Source organism: Felis catus, chromosome F1 (assembly GCF_018350175.1).
Source record: "Felis catus isolate Fca126 chromosome F1, F.catus_Fca126_mat1.0, whole genome shotgun sequence".
NCBI lineage: Eukaryota > Metazoa > Chordata > Mammalia > Carnivora > Felidae > Felis > Felis catus.
In genome coordinates this window covers 27,177,059-27,203,792 of record NC_058384.1, presented here as the reverse complement: position 1 = coordinate 27,203,792, position 26,734 = coordinate 27,177,059, and the positions used below count along the sequence as shown (strand labels likewise).

The following is a 26,734-nucleotide window of genomic DNA, read 5'->3' as shown; positions in this document are numbered from 1 at the left end:
GTCCCATATATTTGAACTTTTTGGAGCCCTGACTCTAGAAAACTGTGGTGTCATTGAAAAATAGATTTGGACACTTGTCAAAAGCAGTGTTTCTCATCCTTTTGAAACCTATTGATAAGTATTAAACCCTTTTTCTAAGTATAACACTGTAACTATGGTAATACTGAATTCTTTTTTGAAATATGCTTTATACTCCCCTACTTCCAAACAAGGATTTTCCTTTATGTGCTCTTCCAGATAGCTTTCCCCTTAAGGAAGAGAATCACTGGTTCAAAAACTAGCAAAATACCCCTGGCATTTATTATTCCTCTATTTCTCTATAGGCACTTGGATTACTAGAGAGTTTTTCCTACATATTCATTCATTCACTCAGTCAACAAACATTGGATTGAGCCTACTGTATGCAAGCTCTTATAATATAAAGATGATGATGATAGTCCACACAAAAATTTATATGTGAATATTAATAGCATAATTTATATAGTAAAAAAATAGAAACAATTGTCCATCAACATGCATATTTAAACAAAATGTGGTATATCCACCCAACAAAGTATAATTCAGCAATAAAAAGAACAAACTCCTGTGGATGAACATCAAAGTCATTATGTTAAGAATCCAGACAGATGCAAAAGACAACACATCGTTATGATTCCTTTATATAAGTGTCCAGAAAAGGCAAGTTTATAGAAACAGAAAGCAGATCAGTGGTTACTTGGGGCTAGGGGTGGAAATGAGGAATCACAGCCAGTGGCCATGACAGAAGTGTATGGGATGTTGGAAATGTTCTAAAATTGAATGGTGTTGATGATTGTGCAACTCCACAGATTTACTAAAAATCACCAAACTATGCTTACCATCGGTGAATTCTATGCTGTGTAAAGTATATCTGAAAAAGGTATTAGAAAATTGCTCACCATTAAAACATGAAGATTTTTTTTGCTCTCAAGAGAGAAGCATTGGCCTTAGCTCACGGTTAATGAAACAAACATATAAACAAAGAATTATATGTTCAGTGTGCTTTGTATGCATGTTTGTGGTCCAATGAGAGCCCTGTAGAGGGAGTTTCAAGTTGTAGCTGAGAGTTGTTAGGCAAGAAAGACTTTACGTAGAAAATAATATTTGAGGTTAGCCTTGTAAAATGAGTGAGGAGTTTGCCAGATGGGGAGGCATTTGTTTCATGACATTGCTGGCGTGCAGGAAGTAATAGTTCTTCTTTCTTTCCATTTTTTGGACTACTTTCATTTTTAATATCCATATGATGAAAGATGTAAATAATTACAAAATTTATGTATTGACATTTGTGGCTAAGGATGGTAAACAGATAGCAAATTCATATATCAGTCTTTTAACAGTAAAAGTTGATCATTCATATACTTAACGATTTTCTGGCTTTTGGGTCTTACAAGTTACCTAAGCTTTTTAATCAACAAAGTAATTTATAGTTGACCTTGTCTCACATTCTTTCATTATATATTGTGTATGTATTTGTGTATACTGTTTTTTTGTATGGCTTTTAACTGGTTAGGGCATAAATATTTAAGTTGTTAATAAAACAGAAGTGTTATATGTATCTTTTGATCTAGAAGCATCACGAAAAAATTACTGAATCATTAAGTGCACAGTGAACCAAGAAAGAACCAAAAAGTTCTATATTGTTTTTGATCAGAAGGATAATAAGATAAACAACTTTGCAGTGGAAATGCTTGGCTTTAATAAGAAATTTGAGATTCATTTTGCCTTTTCAGTTGGAGATTTGAAAATAGGTAAATAGTTCTTTTTCTTACAATATGGATGATTAGGAAGAAATCCTGAAAACCTCTGAACTACAAAACAGTAAGATGCTGCATAAAATATGCAAAATTAATTAGATACAAAGTAAAACAATATGCTTAGTATGGCTAAAGACATAGAAGAATATCAAAACCATGAACAAAGAAGAAACGATCAAAATTGACTTTTTAAAATAACCAATTAGAACTTTTAATAATTAAAATATAATCACTGAACTTAATATCTTAACCAGTTAAACCTGTAAATTAGGTAGAGATTAAGAGAGAATTTATAGGAGCGCCTGGATGGCTGAGTCGGTTAAGCGTCCGGCTTCAGCTCAGGTCATGATCTCACTGCTTATGAGTTCGAGCCCCGTGTCAGGCTGTGTGCTGACAGCTCAGAGCTTGAAGCCTGCTTCAGATTCTGTGACTCCCTCTCTCTCTGCCCTTCCCCTGGTCATGCTCTCTCTCTGCCTCTTAAAAAAAAAATAAATGTTAAAAAAAATTTTTTAAAAAGAGAATTTATACACTTGAACATAGAGCTGAAGCAGTTAACCAGATTGCAACAAAAAGAGGAAAATACAAACTATGTAAAAGAGCGTGGAGTCAAGAGGCCATAGTTTGTATCTATGATTTTGCCTTTTCCGCTACCCTTTGCCCTCAGCCAGAAGCCCAACTGACTAGGGTTCTTTAGTGGATAGAATGACCCAGACTTCAATTCCTAATGGGTCTGAATCGTCAATAATTCTTTTCTTTGATGTCTGCGGCTTCCCATTAATTTTTATTACTTGTCATGGAAATACTAGGATATATTCCAAAGAGTCTCCTGGATTATGGACACAATCCTCCCTGCTCCTGTTGTATATCAACAATTCACTTTCCCCTTGGTCATTGGGATCAATCACTAATCAGTAAACGACTTCTTTGCCTACTGGTTCAGTAGTATGAGGAGCCCCAAATGGCCAGGTGTTTCTCATCTTCCAATTCAGTGTAACTGTTGTTGTATTCCTCTGAAAGAAGCATTTCTTCTTGAGAACTAACCAATAGGCAGAGCTCAAGTTGCAGATTGGGAAGCAAAAATTGGGTGAGTGAATTTTTAGTACAGTAGTGAAAGGAGCCACTCCCACTTCCATTCCTTGATTCGTAGACTCTGTATTTTGACTGTGTTTGCGAAAACACCAATATAATGCTATAAGGCAGAACCCTATTCTTCAAGAGTTTTGTCTCTCATTTTAAGTCTTTCTTTGAGCTAGCAATTTCTGGGTATGTGGTAGGACCATTATATTCCATGGATATGCTTATTGTTTTACTACCTTTGCTGTGAAATGAGTTTTTTGATCAGAAACAAAGCTGTGTAGTATACCATGAAAATGGATAAGACATTCCAGGTAATAGTGGTGCTAGCCAGAAATGTTATGAGCAGGGAAGGCACAACCATATCAAGAATACATTTATTCCAGAGAGGACAGATCTGCCCCCTGCATCCAGTTGCATTCAACCTGCCACTAGGTGGCTGCCCAGTACTTATGGGGAATGATGCCATTTCTGGGGCTCAGACAATGCTGGCATCTGCTGCCAGATAAGAAGCTGCATTATTAGGTGCATAGCTGCATACCAGGTGCTAGAGGCTGTGTTGATTTGCTCCAGTGATGATACCACATCTAGAATGGCAGCTGACATCAGAATGAGCACTTGATTACATTTGCTGTGATCCACAGTCATTCTTCAAGATCCATACAACTTCTGCACAGACTAAATAGATGAATTAAATGGGGAACGATAGATATCAACATCCCTGTATCTTTCAAGTCTCTGGTTGTGGCACTAAGCTCTGGAGTTCCCCTAGGGATGTGTTTTGCTTCTTGATTATTATCTTGATAGGGAGAAGTTCTTGGAACTTCCACTAGTCCTTCCGACAATAATGGCCCTTATCCCTGGGTCAGAGTCAACGTGAGATTTGTACAAGTGGCCTGATGTTTCTATTTCAGTTATACATTCTAGAACTGAGAAAGTAATCATAGTGTGAGTTCATGGACCAACTGGGTCCACTGTGATTTAAACCTGAACACTATAAATCTCCATTTGACTGCTGGGCCAAGTGGCATTTGGAGTCTCTAGAAATTTGCATCAGTCCAGAGATAGCATAATTCTAAGGAGGCCTCTGAGATTCCATCCTCCTCATGTATTCTCTATCTTTCCCCAGTTATTCAGTCAAACATCTATCTAGGTGTTGCTCTGAAGGGATTTTGCAGCTGTATTCAAGGTCCCAAATCAGTTGACTAAGAACGGGAGATTATCGGGGCACCTGGGTGGTTCAGTTGGTTAACTGTGTGACTTTAGCTCAGGTCATGATCTTGTGGTTCGTGAGTTTGAGCCCCATGTCGGGCTCTGTGCTGACAGCTTGAAGTCTGGAGCCTGCTTCAGATTCTATGTCTCCCTCCCTCTCTGCCCCTCCTCTGCTTACACATATGTGCATGTACTATCTCAAAATAAATCAACATTAAAAAAAAAAAAAAAGAATGGGAGATTATCCCAAGGAAGCCTGACTACTCACATAAGCGATTAAAAGAGACTGAGCTATTCCTGAGGAGAGAGATTCAAATCATGAATATTCACGAGGTTGTACAACCATCACCATTATATAATTCCAGAACATGTTCATCATCCCCAAAAGACCCCATGCCCATTAGCAGTCATTCCCCATTCTTCCAACCCCCTAGACCCTAGCAATCACTAATCTGTATCTGGGTTTGCCTGTTCTGGACATTTCATATAAATGGAATAAGATAACATGTAGCATTTTGTGTCTGGTTTCTTTAACTTACCATGGTTTCTTCAAGTTTCATTCGTGTTGCAGCATCTATCAGTACTTCATTCTTTTTTATGACTGAATATTTCCTGTGTGTGTGTGTGTGTGTGTGTGTGTTTCACTTATCCTTTCATTGGTTAATGGACATTTAGGTTTTTTTTTTACTATTTTTCTAGGTTTTTTTTTACTATTGTGAATACATATTCATGTATATGTACAAGTTTTTGTGTGAACGTATGTTTTCAGTTCTCTTGGGTATATACCTAGGAGTGAAATTGCTGCATCTTAAGGTAACTAACTCTATGTTTAACTTTTCGAGAATGGACAAACTCTTTTCCAGATTATAATGTGGCTGTACCATTTTGCATTCTCACTTTTCATGGCTTTTTAAATTCTGTATCTTCATCTGTAAAAACAAAGGGTACACTTGAGGTTTTACAGGGAGGGAAACGTGGGATAGAACGATAGGATGAAATGTTACACCAAAACATTTTTTTCCTATCCAGTTCTAAATATTACATGTAACATTTTTTTTCCTAGAAATTTTGGGGAAACAAACTGGAATAAATACTAAAAATTCAGAAGTCAGTGAGAACTTTACCAGCTTTTTTATCTTGATGTTTTGAAATTCTTTTTTCTTTCTTTCTTTTTTTTTTTTTTTTTTTAACAGAGAAGCTTGCGGAGGCTCAGCGCAGGTTTGCTACCCTTCAGAATGAGCTTCAGTCATCACTGGATGCACAGAAAGAGAGCACTGGCGTTACTACACTGCGACAACGCAGAAAGCCAGTCTTCCACTTGTCCCACGAGGAACGTGTCCAACATAGGAATATTAAAGACCTTAAACTGGCCTTCAGCGAGTTCTACCTCAGTCTTATCCTGCTGCAGAACTATCAGGTACTTCAGTTTTTACCCTGGAGAATGGAATCTTCAAATAATTGAGAAATTTGGAATTAACCTTGAACTATACTAATGGGCCAATCCAAAAAGGGAAATCTTTAGCATGTCATTTTTTAGGTTCTTAATGTGATTTCAGTTGTTCTAATTGGCTAAAAACCACATATCAAAGGTAGCAAAATAGTGTAACAAGGTTTCTATTTTGGGGGCGCCTGGGTGGCTTAGTTAACTGTCTGACTTCGGCTCAGGTCATGATCTCATGATTCGTGCTTTCGAGCCTCACATCATGCTCTGTGCTGACAGCTCGGAGCCTGGAACCTGCTTCAGATTCTCTCTCTCTGCCTCTCCCTCTCTCTCTGCCCTCCCCCGCTCCCACTCTGCTCTGCTCTCTCTCTCTCTTTCTCAAAAATAAACATCAAAAAAATTTGTGAAAAGATTTCTGTTTTTGAAGATCAGTTTTTGAAAACTTTTTGTACAACATTCACTATATTCACTCACGGTTTGCTTCCTGTTTTTAGAGGCATCTGTGGTAGTGGTGAATAGAAATAAATTGTATATGTTTACCCAACCACCGCTGGCTATGTAAGAGCTTTATATAGCAAAATTTCCACAAAGGCAATTAGACAGTTAACTTTCCTGAAACTAACACTAATAATATTATAAAAGATAACTGACTTTTCAATTTACAACTAACAATCCTTCCAATTTTATTATCTGCAGACTGCAATATGACTCTGTGATAAAAAAATCTTTATGGAATTACTGAATCCCTATATTGTACACCTGAGACTAATGTAACACTGTATATTAACTACATTAGAATTAAAATAAAGGTTTTTTTTTTAAGTAGAAAAGAATTCTTGTGAGAGAAAAGAAATTAGGTCACAGCAAATATATATAGAGACTGAATATCTATGCAATTAGGATATATGACTATTTTTAAAATCCAATCTGTAAAGCCTTACTACCATGTACATTAAATTATGGAAATTGAAGGCATTTATTAATTTCTAATTCTTTACAGATTTGTTTACATAGTTGACTCTATAACAAATTTATAGAAGAACAGGTGATTTGTTCAATAATAAACATTTCAGTAGGCAAAAGCTTCTCTAATCTCTAAATTTAGTGACTTTGCGTACTATTCTTTTTCCATTTTATTGTGATTAGTACTGATAATCTGTGGTTACAATCATCACAGGATGAAAACTCAAGATTATACAACAAAAGTATTCTAGGGGTAAATTGGGAGTTTTAAAATAAGAAGACATTATAGTCTCATATCTGCAGTATTCTAAGCTGTTAATGCATGTACTTATTTCCATCTCTTTCATAATTCTGTGTTCTTCTTTGATAATTTAATATTTTATCATTCAAAGAAGAATAGTAAAGCATATCATGAGAAATTATTTTCCTTTGAAATTTATCTATAGCATTATAATTTATATTTAAAAAGAAACAAAAATGTTTTCTTTCTTATAATGCTGTAAAACATTAACGTTTCATATTTCATTGATTATGCTTCTGTGTTACAGGGAAATACCCCTCTTAAATTTTGTTTTATTAACTTTCCCAGCAGCTTTTGTGTGGGGTCATTATAAAAAGCTCCTTGGGGGGCCTGGATGGCTCAGCTGGTTAAGCTCAGGTCATAAACTCATGGTTTGTGAGTTTGAGCCCCACATTGGGCTCTGTGCGGACAGCCCAGAGTCTGGAGCCTACTTTGGATTCTGTGTCTCCCTATCTCTCTGTGCCTTCCCCCACTCATGCTCCTTCATTCTCTCTCTCTCTCCCCCCCCCCCTATCAAAAACAAATAAACATTAAAAAAAAAAAGTTTGGGAAAACAAAAATAATCATTAATTATAAAAGTTCTGATCCATTCTCTGTTCTTTGAGGCTGGCTATTCTGTAAGAATATATTTATATTGAGAGTGAGGAGAAAGGAAAATTGAAAGCAGTCTTTAATTCATGGTGTATGCACCCCAAGGAAAGTTTAAGATGATTTATTAAAGTATGAGAAAAAAATTATATACAAACTAGGAAGCATGCAAAGTCTAATTTGGAGTCAGTATTCAGTTTTTTTACTGATAGGACTATGTGTTCAACAAATTTGGAAGCCTCTGGTTTAAAGAACCGTGAAAAGCCGGTTTCTTGCTTTTTCTTGCATGTTGATCAAAAAAACAACAATTTGAGAATGTAGAAAAGTATACTATTTTGATATTGTGGAAATGGAGAAAGAGTGCAAGCTCTCACCCACCATCAGTGAAACCCTATGTATGTGATCACTTCTACTGACTCTCTTCACACTCCCACCCCCAAACTGAGAATGGATAGAAGTTAAATGAAAGTTAAAAGAAATAGATGATTTTCCATTTTTCCATGCTGGTTCATAAATGGTTGCACATTAGAGGTAAAATACATAGCTATGCCAGTCCTTCGGAAAACAAAACTAAGAAATGTAGTCAATGTATGATAAATCCAAACATTTTTCTGACAGTCTTCTTTTGATCATGAAGCAAAACAATATGAACTAGCCTTTTTGAGAATATTGTACATAAGAAAATGGAAATAAAGATGTTTTGAGTTTAAGACTTTTATTAATTTACTTGAAATAGAAATACTAGGATTCATAGTTCAGGGTTTCTTTTATTACTGATGGTATACTACCTTGAAATAAACAGATGGAATAAGAAAGAAGAGTCTTATCTTTTTAGTAGTAAATGCTTGTATGAAAGCATTGCCATTTCTCTCAGTACTCAGTCCTCAGTCAGCTCATCAATGCATAGTGCTTATTGTTTTCCTTCTTTTATGGTGGTGGAAATTACAGTAGTTTTTCTCATTTCTTTCTGTAGAATCTGAATTTTACAGGGTTTCGAAAAATCCTCAAAAAGCATGACAAGATCCTGGAAACGTCTCGTGGAGCAGATTGGCGAGTGGCTCATGTAGAAGTGGCGCCTTTTTATACGTGCAAGAAAATCAACCAGCTCATCTCTGAAACTGAGGTATAGTAATTTCATTTGTGTGCCACACATTTTCAATAAAATTAATGTCTTATTTTTAATGAAATAATTCCTCATCTCTGTTCCCTTTTTGTAATTACTTGCTGGCTTTGAATATAATAATCTTATTCATGATTTTTTTGTTTTGCTTTTTATTCAGTATATAGTCACCAAGAGGTTATCAGAATACCATATGTATAAATGGTTCAGAATTATTTATGTATTACTCAAGGTTAGTATAACCTGTGTCAAAATTTAATGTGTCTTTCTAGGCTGTAGTGACTAATGAACTTGAAGATGGTGACAGACAAAAAGCTATGAAGCGTTTACGTGTTCCCCCTTTGGGAGCTGCTCAGGTTCGTATTTTCTTCCAGTTGTCTGGTCAGTTGGTTTTGTCTGTTTAGTAATCAACATAATCTGTTTAGCTGGTAACATTCTAGTGTCATTACTTAAAAAAATATATGTCAGCCAAAGTTTAAAAGTAGTTATTACTGTTGTTATTTCATTTTTAAAATATTAAATGCCACATCTCACTTCATGATGAATTATAATGTCTTCTCACCTTTCTCTTCTTATTCTGTACTCCTTCTCTTGTTTATTTTTATTGACATCCTAACTTCTGGGTCTCCTTAAATGATTAAGATGAGGTTTTTATTTCGTGATATGTGGTGGAGGATTCAGGTATGCTTGGGTATTGCATATCTTCATCCAAAATGCCAAGGTTCTAAAAAAATTTCTAAAAAAAATTATTAAATGATGTCTACACAGTAGTTATACCAAAACATTTAAATGATATATTCTGTGTCATAAAACCAGTTTCAATAAACTTAAAAGGATTTAAGTCATAGAGCATATGTTCTCTGACCACGGTGGAATGGAAATCCATAACAAAAAAAGCTTCCTTATCCTAATAAAAGGCAAAAACCTACAACTAATATTATACTTAATGATGAAACACTGTATGCCTTCTCCCTAACTAGGGACAAAAAAGGAGATTCAATCTAACCACTTTTATTCAAAATTGTACTAGAGATTCTAGCCAGTGCAGGAGGGTAGGAAAAAGAAATAAAAGGCATTCAGATTTAAACAAAGAACTAAAACTGGTGGGGTTTTCGCTGATGACATGATAACCTGTGTAGAAAAATGGAGTGAATTATTAGAATAGCTACTAGAACTAGTAAGTGAGTTTAGCATGGTTGCAGAGTATTAGATGAACATATAAAATAAATTGCATATATTTGTGTGTGTGTGTATATATATATATATATATAAAATCAAGAATAATTAGAAATCAAATTTTTAAATGATGTTTATAATTAAAATAGAAATATATAGGGATAAATCTGACACAAGATGTACAGCATCTTTACATTGAAAACTAAAACATTGCTAAGAGAAATAAAGAAGACAAATGCATGAGAGATATGCCATTTTCATGGGTTAGAAAACCCAATATTTCTAAGGTATCATTTCTTCCTAAATAGATCCATAGATAAAACACAATCCAGCTCAAAATCTCAATAGGTCTTTATATTTATTATGTATGTATAACTGGCTAGCAAATGTAAAAATTTATATGGAAATACAAAGGACCAAGAATAACCATAAAAACTTTAGAACAACTAAGTTGAAAGATTGAGACTACTTCATATCAAACTTATTAAAACTACTGTAATCAGAACAGTGTGGTATTAGTGTCAAGATAGGCAAGTAGATGAATGAAACTGAATAAAATGTCCAAAAATAGACCAATGAATACATGGACAAATGATTTTCTTTTTTTTTTTTTTTAATTAAATAAATTTTTTTTCTTTATTTTTTAGGGAGGGAGAGTGTGTGAGTAGGGGAGAGGGGCAGAGGGGGAGAGAGAGAGAGAATGAGAATCTTAAGTAGGTACCATGCTCAGTGTGGAGCCCGACACGGAGCTCAATCCCGTGACCCTGGGATCATGACCTAAGCTGAAATCGATGCTCAACCCACTGAGCCACCCAGGCGCCCCTGGGCACTAATTTTCAATAAAGATGTAAAGACAGATGTAAAGATTTAAGTACAACTAATTTTTAATAAAGATGTAAGGACAGTTCAGCTTAGAAAGGATAGTCTTTTCAATAAATGGCACTGGAGCAATTGGCTTCCAACTGCAAAAGAAAAACATTAGAACTCCACATCATATACAAAAATTAATTTTAAGTATACCTAAATGAAACCGAAAACTACACATTTTTGAAGAAGATACAGGAAAACATCCTGATGGCTGGTTTATGCAGAGATCTAACAAATAAAACCAAAAGCACTTCATCAAAATTTAAGACTTCTCTTCAGAAGACAATATTAAGAGAATGAAAAGAAAAGCAACAGACCAAGAGAAAATATTTACAAAAGATATCTGACAGAGGATTTGTATTCAAAACATATAAAGAACTCCAGTACTCAAATATAAGAAAACAAACAACGTAAACTAAAAGTGGGCAAGAAATCTGACCAAACACACAATCAAAGATGGATAAGTACCAAGTAAACGTAAATGGATGTTCAATATCATCAGTCATAGGGAAATACAAATTAAAACCATAATGAGATAATATATACCTATTAGAATGATGACACACTAAATGTTGGAGGAACAAAAGCTCTGACATCTCATATGCTGCTATTGGAATATCAAATAATAAACCATATTGGAAAACAATTTGGCAGTTTCTTAAAAATTAAACCTTCATCTACCATATAATCTAGCCATTACACTCATAGGTATTTACCCAAGGCAGATTGCAAGCATATTTTCATATAAAGATGTGTATACCAGGGGCTCCTGCTTGCCTCAGTTGGTAGAGCATTCAGCTCTTGATCTTGGAGTCATGAGTTTGGGTGTTGAGCTTACTTTTAAATACATACATACATACATACATACATACATACATAAAATCCTTTTTTTAAAAAAAAGATGTGTACACAAATGTTTTGTAGCAGCTTTATTCATAATAGCCTAAAACTGGAAACAACTCATATCTATCAATTAGGTGAATGGATAAACAATTATGGTATATCCATACAATGGCATACTACTCAGCAATAAAAAGGAATAAACATTGATATATGGAACAGTATGGATGCATCTCAAAATAATTACACTGAGTGAAAGAAGCCAGACCAAAAGAGAGTACAAACTCTATATGGTTTTGTTTACCTGAAACTCTGGAAAATGCAAACTACTATATAATGACAGAAAGGTCCATGATTGTCTAGTGGTAGGATGGGTGTGGTGATGGAAAAATGTTACAGAAGGGCGTGAGGAATCTCTTGGTGGGGGGGTGGGGGGGGGGCGGGTGATACATATGTTCATTGTCTTGATTATGGTGATAGTTTCATAAGTGTTTACTTATATCAGAACATCAAATTAGATACTTTAAATGTGTATGCTTTAATATATATTAGTTATATTTCAGTAAAACTATTAATAATAAAATTAATCTCAAAAAATTAAGGTGTTTCTGAATGCATGAAGAGTTGGTAAAGCTAAAAAAAAAACACGTAAATGGTTATCTTTGGCGAGGGGGGAAGGTTTATGGATCTGGAAGGGTTAGAGATGTCAAAGTTAATAGAAATGTTCTGTTTCTAAAGATGAGTGATAGGTATAGGCACACTTTATTATTCAGTTCCTTAACAGTTCAAATACATTTTATGTGTTCTTTCCTACATGATAAATTGCACAATTTTTTAAACTAAAGAAAAAAAAATTTTAAATACAAATGACTGTCTTCCCTCTGGATGCTTTCAGTCTTAAACTAACAATTGCAGATACCTGTTACTGATTAATAATATGTAAGTCAGAGGGAGTCTCAATCTTTTTTTCATTTAAAGGTTTTTAGAAAACATTTAAACCATCTTAAATATCACCTTAAAAACCAGCAGAATCTCTTTATAACACTCATTGCAAATATTTAAATCCACAATATTTTCTCTTTCCTGTGTTTCTCATCCCTTTACTTTTAAAATATCAGGTACTTTCTTTTATATTAGAAAGCAGTTGATATAAATCTGCATTAAAATGGAGAAAAATATTCTTTAACCTTTATACTCTGGAGATTCAGATATACCAGTCTCTTGAGAATCTCTAGCATGTCTTTATTATTATTTTTTAAAAAAAAACACAGAACTGAATTTTTTTGTTAATGTTTATTTATTTTTGAGAGAGACAGAGACAGAATGTGAGTGGGTTAGGGGCAGAGAGAGAGGGAGACACAGAAGCAGAAGCAGGCTCCAGACTCTGAGCTGTCAGCACAGAGCCCAACACGGGGCTCGAACTCACGAGCTGTGAGATCATGACCTGAGCTGAAGTCAGACACTTAACCGACTGAGCCACCCAGGCGCCCCTCTAGCATGTCTTTAAAAATTCACTTTAGGGGCACCTGGGTAGCTCATTTGTTTAAGCATCTGACTTCGGCTCAGGTCACTATCTTGCAGTTCATGAGTTTGAGCCCCACATCAGGCTCACTGCTGTCAGCGTGGAACCTGCTTCAGATCCTGTCTCTCTTCCTCTCTCTCTGTCTCTGTCTCTGTCTCTTGTTGCCTGCCCCTCCCCCACTCACGCTCTCCCTCTGTCTCTCAAAAATAAACATTAAAATAAATAAATAAAAATTCACTTTAAATTATCCCAGTATTAATAGTGTAAGTAGTATAGAAAATAGTTGTTGTTAATCTTGTCACTGTCTCCATGGTTCCTTCTACCAATTACGTGAACTCTGAGTAAAGAGTGACTTACGAAATTTAAAGATGTATACATTGTAAAAATGAAATTGCACTCAGGTTTCTCCTGTAAGGAAAACTCAGTGTATGTATACTTTGACGTCTATGATTATAATCTTGTTTATTTAGTAATTCAGATTTCTGTAAAAGAACTTGAATAACTGGCTACTCTGTTTTCATATTATAGGAGGATGAAGGATGTTTCTCTGGTTCTGATTTATAAAAATTCAGTTCATAAAATATCTTTGTTTTCATGGTAGAGCTTTGGGATTCATAGTACTAATTTATTAGATCATATGCTAAATGTATGCAGTATTTTGCCCTATACCTGGCATGCTGTTTTTCTATCTACAGCCTGCACCAGCATGGACTACTTTTAGAGTTGGCCTGTTTTGTGGAATATTCATTGTACTGAATATTACCCTTGTGCTTGCCGGTAAGTCATTTAAAATTTTAAGCTAAATTATTCTTACTAATATGCCCATGTTATATTCTGTCCTTCTGTCAAAGCTGGTATCAAACTAACAAAGCTGCTTCTGAAAGAGAAATCTGTCAGGGTTGTTTTTTGTTCTTATAAATGACTGGGGGAGATGGGGCAGTGTTTGGACATTTGTTTAGTTTGCTTTTCCTTTCGGACATATTTCCTTTTACAACATTACTAGTTTATGACTTTTGTTCTCCATGTTTTCTAGTTTTAATGTACAATTTCTTTATACATTTTCAGAGTTCAGTTATCAAGAACCTCAACTCCCTTGTTCACAGATGAGAGTAAATAAGATTACAAAATTTGTGCACTAAAGTTTATTTACTTTGCTTCTTGGAGTCTTTCTCACATCCTTTCCAGAACATATTTACAATTACTCCATATAATTTTAAGAAACTGGGTTGTATAATTTCCTATCCTCTAAGTTACGAATTAGAAAGAGGTAGAAGGGATTGCTGGAAGCAAGTGCACTCCCAAAATCTAGAAATGATATAACAGCAAGAGAGGCATTATCTTACTAAACCTCCCAACAGAAGTTGACATAGCCCTCAGCTGCATTTGACATTGTGAATCATCCCTTCTTGAAACTCTTCACTTGGTTTTTCTGGGAAACCACCTTCTGCAGCTTTTCTTGTTAAACTTTGCTGGAAGTTCTTTCCAGTCTCCTTCGCTAACTATTCTTTTCTTTGTGACATCTAAATGTTGGGCAGTACTGCTGGACTAAGTCCTCAAATTCTCTCTCTGTCGACATTCATTTCCTACCCAGGCAATTTATTCAGGCTTATGGCCATAAATATTACCTGTATGGCAGTGACTCTCAAGTACGTCTACTCTCTCCTCTGATATCTTATTGACTATTTGGATAGTAATAGGCATTTCAAACTTACATGGACAAAAATATTTTTTACCCCCAAATACACTTTCTTTTCTATATATCATCATTTTTTTTTCATCAGATTCTCAGGCCAAAAACCTTTAGCCTCTCTTTTCTCTCATACCTTATCTCCAATCCACCAGCAAAGCCTGTTGCTCTGTCTTTAACAGTGTGTGTGTAAAGTACAGTTGACACAGAGTGTCAGATGTTTCAAATGTACAACATAGTGATTCAACCAGTTTCCATTATGCTGTGCTTGCCACAGTGTAGCTATTATCTGTCACCATACAACACTTTTATAATACCTTTCATCCCTGTGACTTGTTCATTCTGTAACTAGAAGCCTGTACTTTCCACCCCCTTCACCCATTTTGAATCTGACCACTTCCACCAATGCCATCCTTGTATAAGCAGCCGTGTCCTGTTAGTGTACCGCACCAACCTTCTGAACTGGCCTCACTGCGCTCGCTGCAGCCACTCTTGCCTCCTCATAGCCGCCAATATCTTTTCTTTTCTTTTTTTTTTTTTAATGTAAGTTAGATCATATTGCTGTCCTCCTCAACATCTCTCTATGGCTTCTCTTACAATAAAGTTGAACCTTCTTTCTATAGACTAAAAGACCCTATAGGGTCTTGCCCCTATGGGCTTTCTGACTATACCCTGTCATCCTCCCCACACTTGGTCTCACTGTGTTTCCGAGTACATTTATGGTGTTCCTTGAATATCATCCCATCTATGAACCCTTGCAATTGCCTAAGAGGCTTTTTCCCTAAGATGTCTGTGTGGCTTACTTCTTCACTTCATTCATACAGTCTCTGTTCAAATGCCACTTCTTCACTGAGTCCTTCTTTAATCACCCTACCCTAAAATAGCCTGTTCTGTCTCCTCAGCCCACATTAGTTTTTTTCAGAGCACTTTTAAGTACATGACATAATATTACATATTTATGTTTCTTTTATCTGTTTTCCCACTGGAATGTAAGTTCCTTGATACCTGGACTTTTGTCTCCTGTTCACCATTGTATCTCTAGCACCTAGAATACTGCCTGGGTCATAGAAGAAGCTCAGAAAATACTGGTGGAAGAGGCGACTGGATGGCTCAGTTGGTTAAGCTAAGCATCCAGTTTGAGCTCAGGTCATGATCTCGCAGTTCGTGGGTTCCAGCCCCGCGTTGGGCTCTGTGCTGACAGCTCAGAGCCTGGAGTCTGCTTCAAATTCTGTGTCTCCCTCTCTCTGCCCCTCCCCTACTTGTCCTCTGTGTGTCTCTCTCTCTGTCTCAAAAATGAATAAACATTAAAAAAATAAACAAAATATTGGTGGAAATTGGAATGGATGAAAGAGGACAGAGATGGAATTAAATGATAAACCAAAAACAAACAGCAAAAAAGACACAAATCTCAAAGGTTCTTGCATTCAAGGACTTTTACTTTAAGGGCAAATAGTCATGGTATACCTCAAGAGTCTGTGTACTTATGCTTATAATGATAACTTGAATCATGAATAAAGGATTAAATTTTGCTCAGAAAAGTCTACAAAGAAACTTAGAAATAGATGGTATTGTGGAGTGCCTGGGTGGCTCAGTCAGTTAAGCATCCAACTCTTGATTTCGGCTTAGGTCTTGGTCTCGTGGTTCAGTTCGTGAGATCGAGCCCCGTGTCAGGCTCTGCACTGACAGCACAGAGCCTGCTGGCCATTCTCTCTCTCTCTCTCTCTCTCTCTCTCTCCCTCTTTCTCTATACCCCTCCTCCGCACACCGCACATGCTCTCTCTCTCAAAATAAATAAATGTAAAAAATACGATGGTTTTGTATAAATATCCATTATATTCTGTTTTCAGTGTTTAGTAATCATAATAGTGCCTGAACATGAAAGTTTCTATCACTGTCACAGTTACTATTCTCAATTGCAGGGACTGTGTATTTTCATCTTTCATATTTTAGGTTCCTAACATAGTACAACACATATAGCAGATGTTTAAGAAAAAATTTACCAAAGTTGTTTCTCCTCATTAACATTCTTAAGATTGTCAATTACATATTATGAAATTATAACCCAAGCTGTAATGACTCTTAGAGAGCATATGAACTTGACCTATTGACAGTGTGTTTTCATTTGTGTTTTTAGAATTCTCCTTCCTACCAACTACTGAAAATTACATCTAATAATTATGGTCCACTGTAAGCTCATGATTTAATATTGGTATAATTTATTATCATATTTTAATCTAGTTCTGTTTCCTTAGGTGAGTGCAGTCTTCTTATATAGACTACATGGGAGTATTGTAATAAAAAACCTAACCCTAGATTATCAAGCCAGTTGTTAAGGAAGGAACACTGACTTGTCTTCAAAAGGCCTAGCCTGTATCTCAGTCTCAACATTACTATTTGTTAATTGTTTTGGTTTAAGGATATCATTTAACTTCTTTTCATTTTTTTAAATGTTTATTCATTTTTTGAAAGAAAGAGAGAACAGAGCATGAGTGGGAGAGGGGCAGAGAGAGAAGGAGACACAAAGTCTGAAGCAGGCTCGAGGCTCCGAGCTGTCAGCACAGAGCCCAATGAGGGGCTTAAACCCATGAACCATGAGATCATGACCTGAGCCGAAGTCAGAAGCTCAACTGACTGAACCACCCAGGCGCCTCTCATTTAACTTCTTTTAAATAATTTCCTTATTTGTTCAGTGACTGTACTACCTTAAATTCACAGGGTTATTTTAGAATTCATTCATTCAACAGGTAAATTTTATGTACCTCATAATTAAGCTTGATGCAAGCCTTAAGAGATATAAGAAAATCCCTTTCCCTATGAAGTTTTCTATGCCAGGGAGATTAAGACATATATTAAAACAATAATAATACACTACAAGATGGAAAATGTTAAATGTTCTAAGCAGGTCAAAGGAACAAAGTAATTACTTTTAAATGAAAGCATCAGGGAAGACTTTATGAAGGAGATGGCATTTATGCTGGATGTGATAGAATGAAGGGCATTCCAAGAGGAGACAGATGAGTAGAGATTTAGTTGGTGGGGGAAGAGGGTGGGGCATAGGAGGAGGGACTGGGTTATGAAGAAGAGAAATGAGAAAATCACCTAGTGTGATGGAGATAGCTTGAGACCACTTCATGGACATCAGCTAAGAAGTGTAAGTGACACATGTTTATATAGTTGTGAAGCACTACACCAATATAAATTATATGGAGTATATGATGGGAGTTGTTCTTTCTAAGAAAACCTCAGTCATTTATGTGTGAAATTTTTTCTTTTATTTCCAAGATGAGTGTGGTGTTGTTGTCATCATCATCATCATAATTAAATAATAAGAAAAAATAACCTTCCATTTTTTTTTCATGTGAGTTGAAAAGAAATTTTTTTTTTAATTCAGGGACAAACTCAGGTTTTGTTTTCTTTTGTAAATATAGACTGTTTTATGAGACAGCCTCATTTGTTTTTTAATGTGTGTGGTTTCTGCATTATGTTCTCTCACCTCACAACTCTTCTTTGTTTGATCTTTGTGTGTGTGGTCGGTGGGGGGGAGGCAGGGTAAGTGCACAGCCAGCTGTCTATGCTTATTTATGTCCCAGCGGGTACTTGAAAGATAACACAGAGAGAGAAGCACAGCAGTAGTAATGCATGTACAAGCACGATTCTTTTTTCATTCACATCAAAAAATAATGTGTGTAATTGCTGTAGTTTCTCCAAGGGATTTGATCTGATACTTAATAATTTGTCTGAAATTCACATATTTCAGATAACTTAGTTTTGAGAAGATGAGAAGTTACCTGATTAGATTTTTAAAAAATTGTTCTCTTACAGATTTCTAGTAACTGTTATTTAATTTGATACAATAACAATATATCATATTTCATTTTTTGGTTTGACAGAGATAGGAATTTGACCATTTAAATGTGTTTAAATGTCACGATGTGTTTATAGAAGGGTGTGAAATAGCCACTGATACACTAATAGTAAGAGTATTAATTCAGTGTCTTTGGAGGATAATTTGGCAGTATATGTAAATTTTTAAATACAGTCACTTTGGTTAAGCAGTTTTATTTTGAGAAATTTATCTTACAAACATACTTGAACGGGATGCCAAAGACATATATGAAAGGAGGGTATTCCTTGCCATTTTGTTTGTAGTAACAGTGTCCTAGAAACCACTCAAATGTACATCAGTTGGGAATTATTTAATAAGCTAAATGATGTTATTTACCTCTGTGCAATGAAATACTGTGAAGCTATTCAAGTGAATGAGTGAAAATGGGTATAGTATTTTGGAGTGCTAGATGTGTAGTTAATGTGTACTGTACTGCTGAAAACATGCATATACATGGGTTTGCTTGGGTACCTGGTTTCATTTCTTTTGGATATATACCTAGGAGTGGAATCACTTAGTTATGTTGTAATTCTATGTTTAATCTTCTGAGGTACCACCAAATTGTTTTGCATAGAAGCTGCATAATTTTTCATTTTCACCAGAAATTTATGAGGGTTCCATTTTCTTTACGCCCTTATCAGTGTTTATGGTTTTCCTTTTTATTTATTTATTTTTTTAATTATAGCCATCCTAGGGGCGCGTGGGTGGCCCAAGTCAGTTGGGCGTCTGACTTCTGTTCAGGTCATGATCTCACGGTTTGGGAGTTGGAGCCCCGCATCGGGCTCTGTGCTCACAGCTCAGAGTCTGGAGCCCACTTTGGATTCTGTGTCTCCGTCTTTCTCTGCCCCTCCCCTGCTCACACTCTGTCTCTCTGTCTCTCAAAAATAGATGTTAAAAAAAGTTAAAAAATTATAGCCATCCCAGTGGGTGTGAAGTAGTATCTTGTTAATATTTTGATTTGCATTTCCCTAATGATTTTGAGCATCTTTTCATGTGCTGGTTGGATATTTGTATATTTCTTTGGAAAAATGTCTCCCCAAGTCCTTTGCTCATTTTTTGAGTTGTCTTCTTATTTTAAGTTACAAGAGTTCTTTATATATTCTGGGTACTCAATCCTTACCAAGATACGTGATTTGCAAATATTATCTCCCATTGTATAGGCTGTCTTTCACCTTCTTCATAATGTCCTTTGATGCAAAAAAGTTTTGATAAAGCCTGATTTTTCTATTTTTTTTCTTTCTTTGAACTAACTTTTGTACATGGTGTGAGATAGGGGTTCAGCTTCATTCTTTTGCATGTGGACATTCAGTCATCCCAGCACCATTTGTTGAAGAAAATATTCTTTTCCATTGGATGATTTTGGCACTCTTGTTGAAAACTAGTTGGCCACACGTATATAGATTAATATCTGAACTCCCAATTCTGTCTGTATGTCTGTTTTTATGCCAGTACCACACTGCTTTTTAGTAAATTTTTAAACCACAAAATGTGAGTCCTCCAACTTTGCTCTTCTTTTTTCAGTGTTGTTATAGCTATCTGGGGCCTGTTGCAATCCCATGTGAATTTGAGGAATGACTTTTATATATTTATATATGCAAAAAAACCAAAAAACAAAAAACTGGAATTTTGATAGGGATTGTATTTAATCTCCAAAACACTTTGGCATTGCCATTTTAACAACATCAAGTCTTGTAAGTCCATGTACATGAGATTCCTTTTAGCAATGTTTGTAGTTTTTATTGTACAAGTCTTTCACCTCTTGAGTAAATTAATTCCTAGGTGTTTTATTCTTTTGGGTGCTATTGTAATTGGAATTGTTTTCTTAATTTCATTTCAGGGTGTTCATTGCTGATGTATACAAAGACAACTAAATTTTGTGTGTTGATCTTACAGTGTGCGACTTGGCTGAATTTATTAGCTCTCGTAGTTTTATTGTGCATTCTTTGAGACTTAGGATTATTATTTTTGTTTCCTGGCTGTTGTATCTATGGTTTTTGCTTAAGAATCAGGATCTAAATCAATATAGAGTTTTTTATTTATAATCTGCTGACTAACCTTGCTATCATGCTTGATCCTTTGTACTCCCTTTATGTAAGAGCTGGAGTAGCCCTTTAATATTATTACTTGGTCTTGTCACTTATGTATAAAACCTTTCATTGGCTTCATATATTAAAGTAAAAGTTTAAGTCTTGACAAGATACTATAAAGGTCCTACCTGATCTTCTCTTGGCTAACTATGACTTTACCTCTCATTTATTTCAATTATAGTGGCCTTGGCCGTCTTCCTGTTCTTGGAGCACCGGGCTCATACCTATCTTAGGGCCTTTTGTACTTACTATTTGGAGCCTTATTCTTCCATATACTCACATGATTCATTCTCTGTTTCCTTAAGATCTCTGCAAATGTCATCTCCTGAGAGGTCCTCTTCACCACCCTACCTAAAATAGCACCTAATAACATCATTCTTCATCCCCTTACCCTACTTTTTTTTTCTTCAAAACCTTTATGACAGTATGACATTATACAGAATAGAAGTTTCCTGAAGACATATATTTTGTCTGTTGTTTATTACTGAATCTCCAATTCTTTGAGTGGTGTTAGGTATAAAAGGCATCTAATAAATTTTTGTGAAACTAATTAACAAAATGAGGTTTCCTCAAGCAAAAGGAAAAAGAAACTGATATATACTGAATACTTGTTATTGTTTTAGGCATGTAATATATGTTGATCACATTTAATCTTATTTACAAACTTATGAGAATAGATATTATCCCCATTTTCCAGCAAGGAAATGCAGACTTGGAAAAATAAAATAATTGCCTTAGAATAGCTAGAATTTTAAGTCTGGTCTTTAGTATTTGACTCCAAAGCAAAGGTTTTCACTACCCTGTTATTTTTAAATTATTAAATGCTATGTACTGTAGGAATACAAAGATAACTAATAAATGGTTATTTAAATTAAGTATAAGCCAGTATATAACTACATTTCAAGTGAGTCTAATAAATTTTATAGTTATATGGAAAATTGAGAAATCATTAGCTAAACTGAAATGTTTGGCACAGTCTAGGCTCAAAACGAAACACTGATTCAATAAATGTATGAATAGATAAGGATTTGGCTCTGAAATATTAAGTAAAATTTGAATTGGTACAAAGAGCAAGACCATTTTAGGTACAGGGGACAATATAAGCAAGTGTGAAAAAGCAAACTTGTGAAAAGACTAATAAAATTTATCAGGAGATAAGAATTAATGTTTAGGAGCCCTGTGAGATAAGTTTGGGAAAGTGAGTTGGAGATCCGACTGATAGAGAACTTGAATTCCAAGACCGTGTTTGAATTTACAGTAACTGGAAGGCTATAGGGTAATAGTGGTACTACACATTTGTATGGGCATATGGACAACAGAATGTAGTGGTTAAGAGTGTGCGCTTTGGAGCAAAACTCTCTGAGTTAAAACTCTGGCTCTGCCCTCTACTAGCTTGGTAATCCTAAGCAAATTACTTAACTTCTCTGTGCTCTAATTATTTCACCAGTCAAATGGAAATAATAGTTTTTAACTCACAGAACCATTGTGAGGATTATATGAATTTTTATGTATTATGTATAAAAATTAAAAATAAATTTAAAAATAAAAAAAGGGGGCAGCTGGGTGCCTCAGTCAGTTAAGCATCCAGCTCTTGATTTTGTCTTGGGTCATGATCTTATGGTCATGAGATCGAGCTCCACATCTGGCTCTGTACTGAGTGTGGAGCCTGCTTAAGATTCTCTCTCTCCTTCTCCCTCTACCCCTCCTTTTTTTGCTCTCTCAAACAAACAAGTAAAATGAATTATTATATGTCAAAATATAATAGAAAACAGTCCTTAGCACATAGTAAGCATTCTGTAAATATTAACTGTTACCATTTATATGACATTTCAGTTTTCACTTTTATTTTCAGTCGCTTTCATGTGTCACATTTCTTTTAATCTTCACGGCAACTCTGCGAGGTAGGTAATACTATAACCAGTTTAATCACTGAACAAAGCCAAGGAAGTTATGTCATCCCATATGTGATTCTCTGTATTTCTAAGAAACTAATGGAACAATGGACTAACATGCCCAAAGTGAAGCTTTAGGGAAATCATTCTGGTGAAATTTTGCAGAATGAAATGATGAAGGGAAAGAACCTGGAAACAAGTTTATCATGCTCTTGAGATAATCTAAGCTTAGGCTTTATTTATAAAAACTTTTTATGCCAAGGACTGTGTCATCAAGAATTATGAGGAAAGACAATTAAATGAGACATTATGAATTTTCTAACTAACTAATTGATATTTTTTCAGCTGTATTTAAACTTGAAACAGATAGAAATATATGGCCCTTGATAAGAATCTATCGGGGTGGCTTTCTTCTGATTGAATTCCTTTTTCTACTGGGCATCAACACATATGGTTGGAGACAGGCTGGAGTGAATCATGTGCTCATCTTTGAACTTAATCCAAGAAGCAATTTGTCTCATCAACATCTTTTTGAGGTAATCAAAGCAAGACATAAAGTCCCACAAATATAGTTCACGTTAGCTATATCGCTGGTTTAGTAGGTGCTGAAATCCACCTTTTACTTGAGGAAGATTATTGACTTAACATCTAAACATTTATCTTACCTTTGTTTTATTGAAGATACTTCTGAGTAATGGAAAAAATAAAAATAACAATTATTCTCTTTTCTTTTCTTTCCCATCCTTTATCAGATTGCTGGATTCCTCGGGATATTGTGGTGCCTAAGCCTTCTGGCATGCTTCTTTGCTCCACTTAGTGTCATCCCCACATATGTGTATCCACTTGTCCTTTATGGATTTATGTTTTTCTTTCTTATCAACCCCACCAAAACTTTCTATTACAAATCCCGGTTTTGGCTGCTTAAACTACTGGTAAGTCCAGAAATTTGTCTCCCATTTTTAGAGTGGTGTATTGGTCATTGGCTTTGTCCAGGAGGAACCAAGGCTGCTGTTGCACAACTCCAGAAGGCATGGTTCACTTTATAATCTATGTGAGTGGTGCTCTAGCTCCAAGGGTAAAGAATATAGTGTAATTGGTACACCTCATGTTGTATAGTGCAGTGGCCCTGGGAGAAATACTTATTCATGCAGTTTTTTTCCTCCTAAAAGGGAGTATGAAGTGTCCAGATATTGAAATTATTTTGCAAATTAATAATAAATAATTCGTGATCTATTTAAGTGCCTTATTATTTAGTACAGATTACTTAGCCAGCTGTGATAACATGTAGAACTCTGTGAATTTCTTTTTTTTCCTTTTTAAAAAGTGGTAAAACTATTATTTTCCTGTCAAATTGATAGAAATAGTCAACCACACATTTTTATTTTTATGAAAGATTCATTCTCTAAAATCAGTAAGCATATTTTACCAGATTACCAGGTTTAATTTGAGAAACTGACTTTGATTCTTGTTTATAATACATTCCATTTCTTCTTCCACTTTACCTATTTTTTAATCTCAAAATCTCTCAATTTAAACATCAGGATATAGAATCTTGCAAAAATAGTTGCTGTATTTTTTGTAATGGTGTAAAGATAGCTTGGGGAAGGGACTTCTCTTAACTCCTGAATTAAACCAGCTCTGTTTTGAAAATTAATTGGTAATGTTCTCCTGTAATTATTTCTTAGGTTATGAATTACAACTAACAGTAAAGTGAAGATTAGTGATTAAATTGACCAATCTCTACACATACTTTCAGAATTCCTATAATAATTGCCTTACTTTTTCCTACTTTAGAAAAGTATACTACCTTGAAAACTAGAGTATTCTTTTTCCTTTTGTATATCCCTTACAGTTAGCAGAACTTTTTTCTTTGTTGTTGCTATTCTTAGCAGTACATTCCCTATATATAGCATTATTTAAATTTTTTGAATCTGAAGATATAAAATATGCTCTTCCTATTAAAAAAACATAGTAAGTAAGTACACAACAAGTAAAAAGCCACTTATATTCCAGTACAGGTAAGTATTTATAGCAATCAGGAAAAGAAAATGGCCTAGATCTCCTTCATGTTTTTTCCCCAAAGTTGATTGTTATTTATTTGTATTTCTTATTTATTCTGGTAGGATTTTTACCACAAATTGAGAATATCCCTATTTTCCTCTAATTTCATTAAATACTAATAAGTAAGAGAGCAAATCATTCCTGTTATGTATAGCACCACTAGGCCAAACTGTAGGTCTAAGTGTAGAACTTAGATGTACAAGAGTATTTTGAAAAGTCTTAAGTATGTAATCACCTTTAACACATTTTATCATCTAGAACACATGATTTTTAAAGGATTTTTTGTAAGACAGAAGAAATATTTGGACCATTTTTTTCTCTCTTGAAATTCATACTAAAAATAAATCATTTCCCGTTAGTACAACAAAATTAGATTACCTTTTTTATCTTGAGATTATTTGTCATTTTATTGCTAGATTTTGTGGAGTTTTAAAACTTATTTGCACAAAATGTAGTATTCTTCTGGTTACAAGGAAATAATGTTAAGATTATAAATACCTATTATTTCCTGCCTCAATTATTGTAAAATCTCTATAAAGTTATTTTGAAATGAGGTTTCAAAGACTCAGATGTTAATACGATTGCATCATTGCAATAATGGAATGATATCGTTGTGTGTTAAGTGAACATTTCCCCAATACATCCTTCTCTGTTTAAATAGTTAGCTATGATTGATGCATGACCAGTTACTCTTATTAGCAAAATGATTCCCCATTGAGTAGACATTTATTAATGCATTTGCTGTATGTTAATAAATGAGGATTTATGGATGGAATAGATTGGCAATGATGATGTAATAAGGAATAAGAATAATAAGTGTGCTATCAGAATCAGTGAAATGCAGAAAGAAGCATTGTGGTTTGTTATATTTATAATAATAATTGTATACAGGAAAATCTTACACATATAAAGCATTTTAACATTAAGTGACCTGTTGACTTAGTTTAATTCAAATCTTACTGAAAAAATTTACCCTGAGACTTATTTCTAGTGTTAAAAATATTTTGTTTCTCTGATACAGCTTTTTTAATAGCCTCATCATTAAGTAAAAGTACATTTCCTTCTTCAATTTTTAAAAAATGGAAAAGAACATGTATCATTTGGCCATAGTGGTACGCACTGGATGCTGTTTATATCCATATTTAAATTTTAATCTATGGAATTTATATGCTATACACCTCCTTCAAAAAAGCTAAAAAAATTTTTATTAGAAATTTATTTAGGGGTGCCTGGATGGCTCAGTCAGTTAAGCGTCTGACTCTTGATTTCACAGTGTGTGGCTTCAACTTTGGGCTCTACACTGTCAGAGTGGAACCTGCTTGGGATTCTTTCTCTTCTTTCCCTCCTCACTGTCCCTCTCAAAATAAATAAACTTAAAAAAATTTTTTTAAAGAAATTTATTTATTTTGATACTTAAATGTCAAATTAGGTACAGTTTATTTGTATTATTAGGTCATAAATCTCTATAGATCTATATTTGCCCTAATTGGAAGTCCAATTGGGAAACATAAGCAATGCCTCAGATTTTCTAAACAAAAATACCAATCAATTCTTCTAGAAGACTAAAGTTTTCAAATTAAAGTCCTTTCCTATATAATTGGGGAATTGATTTTTTCAATATTTTCTTTGGTTTTATAGTAAAATTTTTACATATGTCTCTACTATGATTACAGAGAGATAGTCTCTTTTAATAATGCACTGTTCTGGACATTTTATATGTGTTCATTTATTTCATCCTTTTAATAACCATGAGGTTGGAGCTGCTATTAATCCACATTGTATAAATGAGGAAACCCAAGTTCAGAGGAGTTAAATACACAGCCAGTAAGTAATGGAGATGAAATGTGAGCCCAGGCAGTCTGATTCCATAATCTGTACTCCTGACCACTACCATTTAACAATTAAACCTGGTAGTCACTTTATTTAAGATACTTAACTTTGATCTAGTAGTTCGAACTAATAAATATATTTTATATAAAAATTGAAAGAGTGTGATTATTCACAAGCCTCTAAAAGCAGAAATTAAACTTCATCTTCTTTAATATTTATCGGCATTAACTTAGAAAATGATGTTAGTTAATATCCTTTCTAATAACTTATTAATGGCTTTTTTGTGTATGTGAGTAAAACATCAGATCTTTTGAATTGTCTGTAGCTTTCTTAATACTGTTACTCAGTCATTGTCATTTTAAGCAAAATCACAACAATGTAGAAGTTGAAAGACCTTAGCCACAACAAGAAAAGA

General features: G+C 34.6%; 1 protein-coding gene across 3 annotated transcripts in view; it reads left to right on the top strand.

The window, feature by feature from the left end:
* The window catches only part of XPR1 (xenotropic and polytropic retrovirus receptor 1), a 217,096-nt gene that overhangs the window by 139,228 nt on the left and 51,134 nt on the right, over positions 1-26,734 (top strand). For all 3 annotated transcript variants that reach the window (XM_011290988.4, XM_045048517.1, XM_045048516.1), the window contains exons 4-9: positions 5,252-5,475; positions 8,325-8,474; positions 8,744-8,827; positions 13,572-13,653; positions 22,774-22,964; positions 23,181-23,360. In XM_011290988.4, the coding sequence (XP_011289290.1) occupies positions 5,252-5,475; positions 8,325-8,474; positions 8,744-8,827; positions 13,572-13,653; positions 22,774-22,964; positions 23,181-23,360 (911 nt within the window). The remainder of the gene's footprint in view (positions 1-5,251; positions 5,476-8,324; positions 8,475-8,743; positions 8,828-13,571; positions 13,654-22,773; positions 22,965-23,180; positions 23,361-26,734) is intronic.